We start from the raw sequence: 17,191 nt of genomic DNA, 5'->3' as shown, positions 1-17,191 counted from the left end.
TGCTTTGGATTAACAGAGCCCAAATAACTAGAAACACAGGCAAACTTACTGGGTTTGGATAGGCTGCAAATAGGTACCAATTCAGGAATGTATTTCCTAGACAATTTAGTAACACTGATTTGAAAGAAACAATAAAGTCTGTTGTTCCGGTTCAGAGTTAATGACACACACTGCTGCTGTGAAAGGGAAAGAGTTTGTCCTATATTCTGGTCAGTGGGAGAAATTGTGGATTTTGAAGTGCTGTTTCCAGAAGCCATTCTGCAAGAGGTGATTCTGCCACTTACTGTTGGTTCTATGTTGAGTTCCTTCCGCTCTTTATCTCCTTGATCAAAGAACTCAGTAGCTACAAGCTCAGCAATCTGTAAGAGATTTCACACATTGAGAGCTCTAATGTGGATATATCAGACTGGGGACTCCCCCCAGTGAGGCTCCAGCTCTGCATTCCACCACTGCCTTTGCAATAAGGGTTGGATGGAGGAAGCAGAAGCTGTTATGTAGTTTGTATTGATTAAATCTTAAAAATGAAGCACATACCCGTTGCTGGACTGGCCATGGTTTGGTTATAGCTGATAAATCACAAGCAGTCATCAGCATGGCTCTGTAGAACAAACAGAGAGAAATGCATGAGCTACTGTATGGTGAAATGCATGGAGACACCAAGGCAAGTGATCAGTAAAACAGAATTTCAGGGAAGATCCAAGTCAGAAAAGCAACTGAAATTAAAGCAGAGTTATAAATGTAGCCCAGGCCTGATGCTGTGGTAGATGTCTCGATTCTCAGTCTTCTTTTTTCTTCATTGCCAGTAAGGAATCAGCTTCAAACCAAACTGCCTGTCCTGATTCTTCAGTTACAGGTTTCAGAAATTCACTATTTAAGCATAAAGTATCAAGAGCAAAACAACGTGGTTCCTAGACAGGTACCCTACACTCTCTAGGAAGAACAAAAATGCTCACATAACTTCATATGATACTTAGTAAAGTTTATTCCAGAGGTTGCAGACTTAGTAGTTCTGGCCCAGGGAGTTGTTCAGTGCCTATATGACAGTGCCAGTTGTACAGGCCCAGAGTGCACAGACCTGCTCACAGTAACATGGCATGGGAAATGGGTACCTAATAGTATCAGCTGACTTCTTAATCATTCTGCTTTTACTTACAAAAATAGCTCCTTCTGTGTGGGGTCTTCCCAATTAAACTGCTTCTTCCTTAGAAGTTCGAAAAATTCTCCTCTCCTCCTTTAAAAGAAGTTAAAAGATTTTGCAGCGTGATGACATGATCCAGACATCCAGCAATGACTACCCAGCCAAACTTTCCTCTGACTTACTTTATGTACAGTGCTAGGTCTGTGGCAAGAATGGCTTGTTTTATCATTTTCAGTGTAGCCTTGTATTCTTCAATGGAAAGGTTGCTGAGAATCTGATTTCCCTTCAGAAAAAAAGCCAAAAAGCAGTGTTATCAGCAAAATGGGCAGCGGCACACCAGTTTGCTAAAATGTCTCTTAAGCTACTAAATCATTTCGAGTTGCTAGCTGATGTCATTCTTTTACCCTGCTTCCTTTTGCAGATTCCCCAATTTAAAAATAAAAATTCCAGTCTTCTTGAGTAATGGCAGAAAGCTGCACAGCAACAGCATCAAGATTGACTATTAAAAATGAAACTGTAAACAGAGCAACATCCAAGCTCTCAAGTCCATTTCATTCATCAAAATTAAATTTGCCACGAGCTCCTCCAAAGCATTTCTCTTTCCTCTTCCTCCCCCTCCCCGAAGCAGAGGAACTGTGACAGATCCCAGTACCTGTCTGTGCACCTCTAGTAAATAAAAATATTTTCCTGTTGTGAAGCAGCATAAATAACAAGCTGTTAGACAGAAATAAAAGCTCAGCAGCCTCCTGTTAAACCAAAGCTGGTGAAGTGGCAACAACTTGCCTCCCCTTTTTTCCCATATTTGCCCATCTGAATAGGAAACAATCATCACAATACAAAGGATGCCAGAAGCACTGTACCTGTGGTGTGAAAGGAGCAGTGCTTTGAAATGATTGTGCACACTGAATAACTGGGCTTCGGAATTAGTTTAATAACATGAAACAAGAAGAATGTCATTTTATTTGCATATTTACTTAACTTAGGTTTGGCTTCACTTTGGAATGTCAACATTAGCAGTGTTTGGTTTGGTCTCATCGGGGCTGCTTTGTGTATGTGTAGGCTGGAATGTCTTTTGGAATGAGAGCAAGGACTTGGGTTTGTTTGGTGGTTCGTAAGAGGTCATGAAATGGCAACAAAGCCTTTTGTTTCCCTTGGTCCAAGGAAGCAGGTACCCAAAAGGATATTAGCAAGGCTTCCCTTATCAGGCAGCACTTGGAAAGGTTTGGTGGCGCCCAGCAGTGCAACTGGGATTTCGAAGCTGCTGCATTTGCTTTCTTTACCCAAAAAGGAATAAAGAGCACTTGAGAATGTATAAGGGTGGGATTCTATCCAGAAGCTAAAAATAGAAAGTAGAACAGTTTCCTTCAGCATACAGAAGAATGTGGCACTCACTGGGCTGTTCAGGATCATAAGGCATTGATCAAAATGGTGATGCTCCATGATCGAGTGGCAGTACAGCTGGGCCAGCGGATGTTCGCTTCTGAGGAGTAAAAACACCCATTAGATGGAGAAATCAAATTAAACATCCAGAAATAACTTCCCTTTTGATATCCTCTTCACAGGAGTGTGGATAAAAAGACAGTGCTGTTACTCTGTCAGAGCACTGACAGCTCTAGTTTTCTGCCTTCTGTACCTGTTGAGATCAGCTGCACGCAGGGAGGGAGAATGTAATATAAGGTTTTATAAACAGTTCTTGTATGAGAAGCAAAGGTAACGAGAAGAGATCACTCACAAGCAAAGTTTAAGTGACAGTTTTGGTTTCTCTAACATCCTAAACACCTGTCTGGCATATTTAGTCAGCTCAACTGCTGGGCTTGTAAATAATAATGCAAATTTAATTGGAAACCCACTAATACCAATGGAAAAATTCCTGCTGACCTCAGTGTACTGCAGTGCAGGGGCCCAAAACGTTGATCAAGTAATTTCCTAGTGTTAGTAACTACTGGTGTTTCATCACCACTATCTTCCTGACCAAACTACTGCAACATCTTACCTACCCTTTGCCCAGGGTAAAATCCAAAAGGAAACAAGGTGTTGGTTGTACTACAGGCAGTGAAAAAACAGCATTAAACCTGCTGTGTAGATGTAGAATTTAAAAATATCTTAGTTTAGAAAATAGAATTTGCAGTTTGAGTAGCTTTAGACGAAGCACAGAAACTCCTCCTCTCTCAAGGATTTCTAATTTCTCCCTGTTGCATAACCCAGTTCTTAGTTTTTGCTGCTGTATCTTCATTTTCAGCCCCTGGTCCCACATTGCTCATACCATCTCTTCAACTAAATCTGCGTTCTTTTGGAAGTCTGTTTTGCTGCTGATCCTGAATCAATTACTCTATTTATAATCTGACCTACAAGTGTTGAATCATGTAAGAAATTCTTTTTTAGCATATAGTTCCATGTGACTTTCTGTACGGTTAAGGATCATTCACATGAACTAGTGGCTGCAGCATTGGGTCCCTCTGTGAGTGAGTGCACAGAGACTCAAATAAAAGTCATAAGAGGAGACCCTGGGGATTTAAGAAGCACAAAAATGTGGAGAGAAAGATGGAAAGACAAACAAAAATGCGGAAAGGGAGATTAAAGGATGCAAGCCCTTGAGGATTATGGGCTGGCTGCCCAGCACCTCCTCTGAGACCACCACAAGAGGAGTACAGAGCAAATCTGCCTGTTTCTGTAAGGAAACAAACTGTAGGATGGTGCCAACACATGCTGGGTGAAATTCCCATTGAGTTAAGTGGGATGTGTACTGTGTCTCCTAAAGTTCATCCTGACTGCAGAGAGAAATATGTGAGAAATATCTTAGGTTATCTTCCCAAGTACTGCACCAAACTAGAGCTTGCTCAGTACTTACAGACAAAGGACACCACTGCTCTCTGAAACATGCATATTTGGTTATCCAGCTTCCATACTTTACTTTATCCAGGCTTCCTACTTTACATGTAGGATTGGAGGAAAGAGAAAAGAACCCCCCAGCGTATCTACCAAAGGGCTTCTAAGCAGCCCCTTCCCTGTAATTTCCACCACCAGGACAATTTTAATTTTTGAAACCCTGCTGCTTAAGGAAATCATACACTAAGTATCCACTGTCCCTGCTTCAAAGGAAGAAACAAAGAGAATCCGTTCCTGGAAATAAAAACGTTTTCATTTAGATTTGAATGAGAGATTAAAAAAAAAAAGTCATGGAAATTTCTATTGAAAAAGAATTATTAAGCTGTAATCATCTCTGCTTTACAGCATGTGCAAATGTTGGATTTTGCTGTCTATGACACTTTCCCAGGACATTTTTGAGAGGAGATGACGCATCTCCAGATGTCTTCCAGGAAATTTATTTTTAAATAAATAAAGCAAAAAATAGCTAACTGGTTCCAATCACTGCAAGGCTACAGTTACTGCTGGGATCCCCTATTAGAGAATTAGAAAAAAGTTACTCTTTCGGTTTTGTGGAGTTTTGGAGTTTGTTTGGGTTTTTTTCTCTTTACATCAGTCAGTGTTATTCTGAATGTATATGTGAAAGGCAGGAATTCTGCTTCAGCTTACTGATTTTCTGCCTTTCAGTATTCTCTGCCTCAAACAACCTTTTCCTCCCTTAGTATCTTACTTCACACACTGTGAGAACAGCAGACCACTTCTTCCAAGGGGCGCTTCAAAAACCACTCTCTCAGACAACCCAAGCTCGGTGCAAAACAGTCATACGTTTTTAATGTGATTTTAACTATGCACCTTATCCAAATCTGCCTGGAATTCTCAAAGGACATGGCTAAACCACGAGGAAAACAATCCAAGTCCCAAATGGCCGGGAGACACCTCTGTGTCCGATGGCTGCAGATCCCAGCGCTGTGCTGGCCCACGGCATCAAATCCGTCCGGTTGTCCATCATTTATCCGGGATTTTGTCACTCGCTTGTTTTTATCTCACTTGTCTCAGCCTTGCTTACCTTTGTATGTAAGAGTTGTTCACTCCCCTGTGATCCAAATCGTGGCTCAGGGTGGCGATCAGCAAAGCCAGCGTTTCTAGGTCAGTCAGTTTGCTCTGGGTGGAAAGAGCAAGGCAAGAAGTGAGCTGGGGCTTTGTTTTGCACAGTGGGTTTTATATCTACTTTCTAGCTAATGAAACCTGTCCTCAGTCTAGTCAAAAGACAGTTTGGAAAGGCTTGATTTTATGTTTCTCCTAGGAAGGTGTGTCCCCCAGTGCTTGCTCTCCCCCTGGAACTAGGAAAATTTGAGAGGTTTTATGTTCAGTGCCGTTCAGACTCCAGAATCTAGGACATGAGAATCAGCGTGGAGTGAATCCAGGGTAGTTAGGAATAAACAATTTATGGAAATTGGAGTGGAGACTGACAGGATTCCAAAAATAGCAAGCAAACTATCCGGATCCTCAGAGGTTGCTCGACTGCACACAGAGCAAAACTACCCTGGCCATTCCAGCACAGAAGGAAGAGGAATGCCCTTGCCTTTGTCTCTTCCAGCAGCTTTTGTCTTTTTTATTAGGGAAACAAAATTTGTAGGGGAAAGAAATGCCTCTTCCTTGTTGGTATTGGGTTTTGACCTAAAAATAGGATTTATTTATGCTCTCAGAAGTGTATAAAGCAATTAATAGCAACTGTCTGTAATCAAACTGAAGAAACACCTTAATTCTGAATGAACAGAAACATTCTGTTTCCTTCATGAATGTAAAACTGAAACCTAAAAACATACTTTGGATGAATCCTGAATCAGTAGGGATTCTAGCCCTTCAGTAGGGATCATCTAGTCCTTCAATCCAGCCCTAATCAGAATGATTAGGTTGTTTTTTTCAATTATTATGTGTCTTTTAAGTGGAAGGTTGAAAATTTGTTCAGAAGCACTGAAATGAACATTTAAATCTTTATTTCTGTATTTTTATCTTCTGTTGGTTGTCTAAAGCTGTACTCAGCTTTGAACTTAAAAAAATTTTTCCTGTTGAATATTTTATGGAAACATCCAGAAATAGGGTCAGGCTTTTCTCCCCCACCTTTTTGACTTGCCTGCAGTGTAAGTGTTAACTTTAAAGGACATAACCATGTACGTGCCTTATTTGGGATATTCCCATTGGGAACATCCAGCTGACCATTTCCAGAGAATTTACTGAAACTGGGTACAAAACAACATGTCAACAGTTTCACAAACTAAGCCCTTAAAGCCAGAAGTCTTCAGCAGACATATTTTGATTTCTGGCAGTACCGTGGAATGATGAACATCTTACTGACGTGACAATCAGAACTATGCATCATTATATAATTTGCTTAGCCAAAAGATTCTTAATGCAGAAAATGTACCTGAATTTTACCAGATTTCAGAGCAGCAAACATGCACTGGGCAGTATTAAAGGCATGTCTCCAATTGTGGTAGGCAACGTTCTTCCGATAATTTTTCTTTACACTTAAAATCCATCTGCAGAGAACCTTGAAGAAACAGCATCAGATAGTTTAAATGTATTACAAATCCACTCTCTTTATGAAAACCAATCTTTCTCTAATCCCACTAGGAAACTCTCTTACAGAAAAAAAAATGTTTTAAACTCAATTGAAACTTCAAATTCAACCTACTTTTAACTGTGAACATAGATAAGAACACGCCTACAACCACTAGTGCAGCCTCTCAGTGAGTTTGTGATACTTGTGGGTTTAGTTTTTTGTTACTAATGGCTAAATGCTAGTGTCAGAAGCACTGCTGCTAATTCAGAAACTGAGGTGTGCTGAGCTCTAACTGGGAGAGAAAAAAAATCCTTCTTTACAATGACATATTTGATAGAGAAGATATATTATTTAGTTATAGAGTCCTCTCAAGAGCTGTTCTGAAAATGAACATGTGGCTTTTGCCTCCTATCAGCTTGCCAAAAAACAAGCAGAAGTGGACTTTGGAAAGCACATAACTATGAGAGAAAGATTACTATATTGCTGGGTAGTTTCTTTTCTATGCTGGAAGAAAGCATGTCCTGGGTGTTTTACTCAACAGTTATCAGATGTTGTGGGTTGTACTTTACTTGAAAAAAAGTGACAGGTAAGTAGGTCAGATAATAATTTAATGTTCCCTAGAACAGGGTCCTTGGTTTAAAGCCAGGATACTGGATACAGAATATTGCTCCATGTTAAATGCTGGCTGAGAATCCAGGCCCTGGTTTGCTCAAAATTTTGAGTGTTCCTAGTGAAAGATGTTGTGCTGACAGAAAATCCAATGTCATTCACCCACAAAAAGGACTCCACTCAGACAGAGGCAGCAGTAATAGGCTACTGGCAGTTTTCTTTAGCTCTCCTGTGGGAAGTTTAAATGGTACCTTCAAAGCTGTCAATGTTCTCCTGCTTCTACTGACACGTGGACTTGCCTGTCTATTCCCACAGTGTTCTTTTGGTTTTGCTAATCCATTGCAATTGCTCCACTAGGAACTTGAAGCCCTCCCATTTTTAGCCTCCCTGACTCCCTCTCTTCTGTTGGGACATATTCCTTAAGGAAGTACAAGTGTTTGACCTTACTACAAAGGTAAACTAAGTACTGGGATATTCCAGAGGTCAGACTAGGTAATACAGTGATCCTTTTGGTCCTTGAACACTACTAATCTAAATTGGTCTATAAACCACTGATATAGAAAATAAATACATGTTCTATTTAACTAATTTGTTTACCTATGAATCCCTCCAAATTAACTTTGCATTTGGATAGTGAACTTTGAAAGTTTTCTTGGAAAAGGTATAAAGCAAAAATAAAGTATAAAAAGGAAGGTTTTTACAAATAGATATTGTGTGCATTGACTGAAGAGGCTGAAGAGATTATCTATTTTACCTCAGGACTATAAGCAAAGTAAGAATACCTGTCTCAATCACCTCTGACAGGTGCACATCTACAACTAGATCTGCTGGTTAAAACCTGCAGGGACATTTCCACAGCCCACATAAGGAATCCGTTTCAGTCTCTGTTATCTCTGCAACTATGAATTTCCCTCTAAAATCTAATCTAATCTTATGTAGGGAAAGACTAAGATAGTTCCTACCTTATATGGACAAAGTGAACAATGTCCTCTTTATAACAGCCTTTCCCTTACTGAGAAGTTGCATCTCCCTCCTCAGTGTTCTGTTTTCCAGTCCATTAATCATAGACTGTAAAATTATTCATCATTCAGCAGAAAACTGAGGACAGACCCCAACACTTTATATACCTTCCTAGTTTGCTAACTGCTCTGTAATACAGCTTCCCAGTTCTCTTTCCTGGGGTCATTTCACTATTGTCCCGAATTTCTAAGAATTCCTGGTGTGTGAAGCAGTGTTTGGCAGCATCCATACCTCGTGCTTCATTTGGAAATTCTGCACCAGGTTGAGGTCTGTGAACATGCGGATTGTGCACAGCGTCGTTTCAAAGTCTGACAGCTCAAAGTCACTGAAGTAGAAGTCGGTCAGGTTGAGGCATTGTGCAGATGGCACCACAGCAGCCTGGAGAAGAAGGAGAGGACACAGCTTAGCACTAGGGAAGAGAAAGGATAACAGAAACACCTGTTTTGTAAGAAGAGAAGGGGTGAGACACTAAATTTTACCTTCACGAAAGTGATGATTACCTCTCATTTACTTCCCTTAGCCTTCCATGTTTAATATTATCTTATTACCTTAGATTTAACACATACTTTTCCGTAGATCAAGAGGATAAAGGAAGAATTACCTGGTCAGTCTGTTATCTAAGTCACCTGAGGCAAATTGCAACCAAGAGTATGTGTGCAATTGGGAGAATGAGAAAATAAGGCAGTGGAGTTGTGTGTTTGTTTTTATGAATGTGCAGATATCAAAATCTGTAACTGTTGCCATTTTGCTAAAAATGACAAGGAAAGAGATGTCAGTAAAACAGATTTCCTAACAGGATCCCCATTCAGAACAATTGTAGACAGAACATATTCACAGGCAGAGCTTTCTCAGGGCTGGAAACCTGAAAAATCAGGGTTCACCTGTGATCACTAATCTTTAAAACCTATGGACAATGTTCTTGGTGCAATTTGAGTATAATCATAAACTTTCACCGTGAAATTTGAAATTACAAAGTACACAAAAAACCCCCAACTCTACTTTTTTTAATCTGTATTTTTAATTATCGGTAATATCTCCGTGTATTACATGTATTACAGCTCTATGTATTACAACTCTAATTTTCCTGGTGATAAAATGCAGAGTATAGGTCTTGGTTGCCCCGCAAAATACAGGTGTTAAGGTTATGCTAAGTCTTATCCTAACAAAATAAATGTCTACAATATAATAATATCCAAAAATCAATAGTCTTAGTCTACAGAAAAAAATTCAGTATCATTATTTTTCTGTAAAGGAGTTCTCAGTTCTTCACAGCTGTTTCACCTCAACTTGAGGGTGGATCAAAACAAATCAGGTAAATCTGAAATGGTGGAGGAAATAAATATCTGTGTTTATCTTCCTCTTTGTAATTCTAGGGGAAAACATTTCTCCTGGAAATGTTCCAGCATGGGGAACTGTGTCCCGGGAGCCTGAGGCACTGAAAAGGAAGCATGTGTCATAATCTACAGTATTTTTACATGTAGCATGTAAATCCCCATAACTACATCCAGCAGTCCCTGTTCCATAGAAGTTTGCTGTTACCTTTCTTGTGTGTCAGAATTGGAAAGTCATGAAAGATTATGAAAACCAGTATTTACACAGGGGGAAAAAAAATTCTTGTACCAGTAATTTTGTGTCCCTCAGCCTGGATTCATGTGGTATCTCACCTGTGAGCATGTGAAAGAGCTGTATGTTCAGTGGCAAATAATGCACCTGTTCAGGAACTCTACTGACATAACTGAAAATCTGCAGCTGCAGGCTGGTATTTCACAGGGAAAGGGGCTGGAAGGACACACTCGGAGCTGAACAGGGCACCTCATGCCTGTCTTCTCACTTCATTCATAATTTATCTTTCCCTTCCTTGATCTCCTGCCTTTGACTCCACAACAGTAAGTTTCACTTCACCTGAGACATAAAACCCCCTGCACTCTGTAGCTATTCAAGTGATATTCAACCAGATTAGAGATTTCCTCTTTCCCTTACTGAAGCCAGAAGAGCTTTCAGCCCCCCATTTTATAGCATTTTAATTTCAAGTTATTGAGCTATGGTCAGCTTCTGTGAGCACTGACCAAGCAAACTGCAGCCTCTTGCCCAATTTCTCCACCTTGGGAATATTACAAAGAGCATGAAATAGTCAAGAAAAGAAGAAAATGTGCCAAAATTCCCCTCTTTGCATAACTGTGACTTTTCAATTCCTATTGCTTACTAGAAGCATCGTATTAATGGTAATTAGTAGTGAATAATTAGTGACTGCATTTCATTGCCTGGTTAAGTGTAGAAAGTAATTTTTAAAACCTGTCTTCTATTGTGAGTGACAAACATACAGATCAAGCTTACAGCTTTGTGTAATACACCAAGGCACTCCCTTCAAGGATGCCTCAAACACAGGAATAGCCCATTCTGGAGTGTGCTGAAGTGAGCGTGGTAAAAGGCCAGCAGGGATGCACAGGGAATTCCTGATGGAGCTCAGACAGAAAACTGAAGTACAGAGAAGGAGGAAGTGGGGATGGGCTACCCAGGAAGAACACAGAGACATCACCAAAGTGTGCAGGGCTGGAGATGGGAAAACCAAAGCTCAGCTTGAGTCGGGACTAGTGAGGGATGCAAAGGGCAACAAAAATTTCTGGCAGCAAAAAGGTGGCTGTGGAAAACATGGGAGCACTGTGGTAACTGAGTGGCAACCAGGAACAGTTTTGCTTTGTTTTGTTTGCATTGCATGGTAAAACACAGGTTGTATCCAGGCTCAGAGGAGGTGACTGATGCAACAGGACATTCTGTAGTGTGAGGAAAGTGAGAAATTTTACTACAGCCTATTCCACAATGCAGATAATGAGACACAATAGGACAGTTCCACTTGGAAGGGAACTACAATGATTTTCTAGCCCCACTGCCTGATGAAGCATCTGCTTTCTGTGCTGTCAGGTTATTTAGAAGCAAAACAGAGCAAATCACAGAAAGGTATATCCAGAAACATCACTTTAATCTATTTTGTCTGGCTTGACACAATGATATGAATGCAAAATGAAACAAATAAAAATTAGATGAGAGCAGAATAAAAAGGCCTGTGCTTGTGCTCTAGTCCTGTGTTGTCTGGTATGTCCTTAGAGAGTGGTGGCTGACACAGGCCAGGACTGTGCTAGGAAGCACATGGACAGGTAGGTGGAGGTGGACACTGGCCCAGTTCTAGGTTTGCTGTGGTTCTGTTTTATTTAGCAGTCAAGATGTGACCACAGAGATAACAACCCAAGCCCTGCAGAGAAACCCCAGGAGATGTGCTGCTCTTGTCCACGGCTCTTTATGGCTGGGCAGCAGCCTGGTAGGACTGAGGTTCAAAAGCCACGTGACACTTACTATTCTAGAAACACCTGTAGTCTTACACCTTGTTCCATGGCACCTTGCTTGTCCAGACCAATCCCATAATACCCAGCCTGTTGCCCCCTGTGTCTGCCTTCCTCTCCATCCCTCCCATTTGTTTTTGTGCAGCAGGGGTGATGCTTTTTCCCTGGAACACCTCCTCCAGCAGAGACCTGGAGAAACTAAGCCCATGCTGTGCTTTGAACTGTGCTTGAAATCACAGCTGTAGTTATTCCTCAGGCAGTGCTTTCTACACACAGAATTAAACATGAGCAGAGCAGGACACTGCACAGAAAAGCAGCCATAAAAATAATAAAAATAAAAAATCACTGCATTAAAAATTAAATACAGAACTTCTACCAAGGCCATAAAGCTGCACCCATCCTTGGGATGCTTGAAAGGGACCAAAGCTGTGAGACATGCAACATTCAGACTTAGCTGCAAAATGAAGAGTTCTCAGCATTTTTTCTGGTTCTTGCAGTGCTCTGGCCAGCCTGATCAGAAATTTCTTCTGATTGAGGCATTGTAATGTTTCCTTTTCATATGATCTACTGATTCAACTCAGGAACTAATCAGTATAACCCTCACTGTCAGTTTTATTTCGGGAAGATGTGCTTCTGTGTGTTTCGGGATCACGTCTGTGTGAAGGACTGCTCTTTGTTCTATTCATGGAACATTTCTATAGGAATAGTAAAAAATTCAATTACCACTGTTACCTGCAGCTCCCTCGTTTCCTCCTCAGCAGCAGAAGCATGGTATGAGAGAACCTACAGAAAGAAAGAAGCAGCCCTTAGTACAAACAAAAGAGCAGTGTGGTAAAAGAGTACTTTTCCTAAAGCAGATTTTTCAACACTGCACTGCGTTTGCTGATGAAATCTATTGTCCATGCAGGGCCCACAAGGGCTTTAAGGGAGCTCTCTGAATGCATATGGGGAGATATCTGCAACTTGCACAAATCTCCCACAGCACAGAACCTTCTGGAGATAAGTAGGCCAGGAAAACGTAAATAGTTTCTATAAAAGAGCAAAGAACTCTGATTTTCTCTTTGGAAAGATTTCATGCCCCACTTTCAAAGACAAATAATACACGAAACAGCTATAATTATGAGCCTGACATTGTTGCCATAGGAATTCTTTCAGGAGTTTATTCAGACAGAGAAGAAAGTTTTGCCCTAACTGAAACTTGGCACTAAAGTCTGAAAGACAATATGTTTGTTTTAAATTAACTAAATAAGCTCATATTTTTTAGCTCTTGAGAACAAGGGTCATGAAAAGGTTATGGATTATTTTAGGCAGCTAGAGACTGATTCTTTTTTAAAGAACCCATTCTATGTGTTAACATATAATCTGTCTGGACCTCCTGTATTGCCCATAAAGTGTTACAGTAGGAGAGAGAATTTCTAATTTGCAATATAAACCAATCATTCTGACAATAATTTTACCCCCTTTTTATTTAACATGACTTAATACGGGTTTATTTGAGAGTTGTAACGTTTCTTTTAGAGGCTATGGGGTACATAATCCCCATTTTAGGAATTCTGCAAATACTCTGTTTACATAATGAATGTCAGGAGATCCAAAATCTATAAAGTTTTCACTTTCAGCTTCAAGTTATCGCCTCTGAGTAATTCAGCTTCTCAGACTAAAGCCCTCTTCAGCTGTTAAACTGAACAGGAACCAGCTCAAAGGCTGAGAGCAGATGATGCTCATCCTGCCATGGTTTGCTGGAGTCTGAGGAAACTGCTGCAAGCCTACAATAACGCTCCTGTTACTCTGTGTGTCCAAAGGGCTGAGCCAAAATCATCACAGAAAACCTCAGACAAGAAAAGGAAGCCCCTAATCCGCCCAAGCGTTTCCTGTTCCTGCGCGGCACAGCGTACCCGCTGAGCTGCCCCTGGGCAGCCTCAGGGAGAGGAAAAGATGGGCCCAGCTCACCACTGAATGTCATGAGCGAGGTTAAAACACAGCACCAAATGGAACAGTCTGCCAGCACATCCAGAAACAAGCGGGAAAATTCCCGAGCAACTCCGCAGGCCGAGTTCCCCGGGGGGAGTACTGTTTCTGTCCTGATGTGTAGAGCAGACAGGGTCTGGAGAAAATCACTTTGGGGCTAATTAAGGACCACCTAGTTGTGGAGCTCACCTCTAATGTCACCATCTGTTTGGCCATGGCTCGCTCCACAGCCTCGTACATCTGTGTGTTCTGGATCCCCAGGCCACAGAAGATGACGAAGGCTTCCAGGAACTGCTCGTCATTTCTGTTGAAAGCCTTGATCTTTCCTGAGTTTTCTTCCATCTTGTTCACCAGCTGGCAAACACCTATGGCAGGGTACAGAAAGGAAAAGAAGTAATACAGAGAACTGCCACCATATTACCTGTTGTAAGGAACAGCAAGAATTAAGTCTGGGACAGTTTAGCCTGCAGTATGAACCATCACTGTACATAAAAGGGACACACAGGAGTGCTGTAGGATTTTCCCCTGGTTTTGTTTTTTTTTTAAGAGTAATTTCAATGTATTATAGAATGAATGCTAAAACATATATGAAACAATTATATTTTACAAAGCAGATTCAAAAGTATTTATTGGGATTTGTAAACCAAAAATGTAGGGCTTTAGAGACTTGATTATCCTGTGAAATTCTAGGGTTGTTTTCATCCTAACTTTTATTATTAATAGTATTCTAGATTGATTTAATCCCTAAAGACAATTTGTCCTTTGGAGGCTAATTAAATTTTTGCTACCATGCCAAAAGAACATTTATGAAAGTCAGAACAGTGGTACACAGAGTTTTTGCTTCCTTATTTGAGTCAGTACTGGAATTTTTTTTAAGTAAATGAACTAAACAGAGAATACCCAAGTTGAGGTTCCAAGCTTAAGCAGAGTCACCCATTCCATGAAGATGTGATTGATTCCAGCCTGCCCAAAACACTGCTGAACTTCTTGAAAAGCATCTTACTGAATTCAGCTTGTTAGGCTCAAACCTGTTGGTAGCTGCATCTGTTTATTTTTCTCTTAAGAATTTCTGGACTTTTCCACGCCCAGGCCACTGAAAAGTCTGCCAGGTAACTTCTACCACACCTTGCTGCAGCTTAAGTCCCTGACACCATTTGAAGCAGAGGTACATTCAGACATACACCTCCCTTTAGTTTTGCCCAGCAGATGGTAATTTCTGCTAAAAAGCAGAATATTAATGAAAGCAGCTGCGTTATAAGAACATGTTGTCTTTGGCCAAAACTGCTTTGGGGGTGATTATTGTCTTAAGTGAGTGCAAATGTTTTCTCCCTCCCATGAGTGTGAGTACTAACAGTTTGGAGCATAAAAGCCAGCATTTTCCTGGCCAACTGCAAATACATCTCAGGGATTGTGTTATCTTAATATTGCAAACAAGATTCTGAACCTTAATGGGATGAGAAGACTAGATCACAGGATCACAGTAAAAAACATAATCCCAGCAAATAAGGATTTAAATAAGGAAAAAGATTAACTTTCCCTGGGAAAAAAAGAAGCTGATTTATAAAACTCTGTAGGAAAATCCCATGAAACTCACTTTCAGATCTCTGTTTAGCATGGTTTATGACATTATAATTATTCCCATAGCAACTGTGATGTCATGAACACAAGATTAAGCCCCAACAGTGAGTATGCCACAAAAGTAAATGAATTCCTAAAAGACACAGCATTTGGATGCACAGAGATGTCTCTTAAAAAAAATAGAGAACTGCAGTGAATATACTATGCAGTACTTCAGACTCTTTAAATCCCTTTCAAATACTTCCCCAAAGCACTGAGATTCCCATATATTACAAATAAAGGAACTCCAAAGTCTTTTACTGGGACATAGTTACAAAACCACAGCAAAATTCTGTAAAGCTTTCACCACATACCTGAGAAATGCACAAGTCAGGAGAATAAAAAAGTTCTTTTCATCTTTCTTGCCAGTAAGATCTGCTTGGTTTTGCTGCGGACAGTTTTTCCCACCTCAATCCCACTTCCCAAATTCTGGTTTTGGCTATACCACTCTTAAAATAATTTTAAAAAGAAACCAGACTTATGATAATAATAATCATGGATGCTGTATAGTGTGGCAAAGGAGCTTCTGGATATTGTCCCAAAGACAACTTCTTGACCTTGCCCTATTAAATATCTGAACATTAGGCAGATGTGAAACCAGAAGAGACTTCAAAGAACATTTCCCAATGAGAATTACTCAGATTTGAAAAACCCACCTAAATGGGTGGCCTGACTGAAATTCTTGCACTTCCATAGAAAATCCCAAGAGAAAAAAAAAAATCCATGAGATCAGTAGCTCACAGCATAGTGAAATATCTCTAATTAAAGCTCAACAGTTCAGTCTTCACCTTGGTCTACTAGGGTTTGCTAGAATATTTAAATAAAGTAATAAAAGAACTCAGGAAAGAAGCTAATACCAAAACTCCATTAGGTGAAGAGGATGCTTCTCTTTCTGCTTCAAAGGTTAAAAAAAAATAATCTGTCTTCACAAAAAAAGGACCTCATATTTACTATAAAAATTGGGCTCTGCAGTTTTGCCATAATTCCCAAAGAAAATTATTTGAAGACCATTAAAAATGCATTCTCGGAACTCTTAATATTTACTGGCCAAATTTTGTAAAGCTGAGTAAGTTGGATTCATGCTACTGTCTAGGGATCAGTATGTTTTATTTTTTGTTTGCTTGTGGAACTTACTGATGCCAGGAACTCAGGCTGATACTCATTCTGCTCTTTGGTAACTTATTAGGTAAGCAACTTATACTCAGGGTGGTCTCAGAGGACTTATTAATTGAAAACATGATAATTAAGGATCTTTTCTCCCGGCTTGAGATTCCACGTTGCTTGGATTTTACTGTGGAGCACATCAATATTTCTGTGAAATGTATAACGACATTTTTGTAGAGATACCTACCTATCACTTTATTCTTTTTCCCATTTTTTATTGGTGTACACAGCAAACTCTTTATGTGTTGGCTTACATTTTCTGCACTGTCATTCTGTTAGACAAACAAAAAAAATACAGTTACAATTTTAGAGACGAGTGTTCAGGTGGCTGAAGGTGGGTCTGCAACTATTCTTTGCTTACATACTCCTTCAAAAGGAACCATGTCTTCAAAGAGTTTGCACACAAACAACAAGTAGGAAAACTACTACCAGCTAGGGCAACATTCTACATCCTTCCAAAGATTTTCCATCATGTCTCGTGCTCCAGTAGAAGGAGAATCAATTTATTTGGGAAGTGGAAGGTTGGATCAAGAAGACAATGCCTCTTTTTCAAATACCTGGTGAGAAAAGGATGTAATTCTACTCTGACTGCTCCTGGAATAATGTGGCAGCTGCTGAGAAGTACATTTGGTCCAATCTCTAATTGTATGTGACACAAAAAATGGGCACACATTAATATTTCCAATCAAAAGGTTATCTTGGTGGTTTTTTTTTTTTAACTATTGTTGCTCTGCTCTCTGGTGCTGTGCAAAGACTGTAGATAGGATCTTGGCAGGTGAGTGCACAAACACTGTAATGCTTACAAGTGGCAATAGGAGATGTGATTCTTTAAAGAAATCATTAAAGGATTACATCATGCCACATACTTTACACAACTCCAGCCACTTAAGTACTACTACTTAATAGTAGCCC

General features: G+C 40.1%; 1 protein-coding gene across 5 annotated transcripts in view; it reads right to left on the bottom strand.

Annotated features, from left to right (window-relative positions):
- PDE5A (phosphodiesterase 5A) overlaps positions 1 to 17,191 on the bottom strand; it is a 50,021-nt gene that overhangs the window by 7,435 nt on the left and 25,395 nt on the right. For 4 of the 5 annotated variants that reach the window (XM_018083888.2, XM_018083891.2, XM_018083892.2 and 1 more), the window contains exons 9-19: positions 16,467 to 16,551; positions 13,688 to 13,863; positions 12,254 to 12,313; positions 8,427 to 8,573; positions 6,429 to 6,554; positions 5,070 to 5,164; positions 2,531 to 2,618; positions 1,321 to 1,421; positions 1,154 to 1,231; positions 535 to 598; positions 285 to 359 (exon numbers count right to left, since the gene is read on the bottom strand). In XM_018083888.2, coding sequence (XP_017939377.1) covers positions 285 to 359; positions 535 to 598; positions 1,154 to 1,231; positions 1,321 to 1,421; positions 2,531 to 2,618; positions 5,070 to 5,164; positions 6,429 to 6,554; positions 8,427 to 8,573; positions 12,254 to 12,313; positions 13,688 to 13,863; positions 16,467 to 16,551 — 1,095 coding nt within the window. The remainder of the gene's footprint in view (positions 1 to 284; positions 360 to 534; positions 599 to 1,153; positions 1,232 to 1,320; positions 1,422 to 2,530; positions 2,619 to 5,069; positions 5,165 to 6,428; positions 6,555 to 8,426; positions 8,574 to 12,253; positions 12,314 to 13,687; positions 13,864 to 16,466; positions 16,552 to 17,191) is intronic. The other variant, XM_018083889.2, reaches the window with a different exon arrangement.

The sequence above is a fragment of the Manacus vitellinus genome, unplaced genomic scaffold (genome assembly GCF_001715985.3).
Source record: "Manacus vitellinus isolate BGI_N305 unplaced genomic scaffold, ASM171598v3 scaffold_69_pilon, whole genome shotgun sequence".
Classification (NCBI taxonomy): Eukaryota; Metazoa; Chordata; class Aves; order Passeriformes; family Pipridae; genus Manacus; species Manacus vitellinus.
This window is presented reverse-complemented; position numbering and strand designations above follow the sequence as displayed.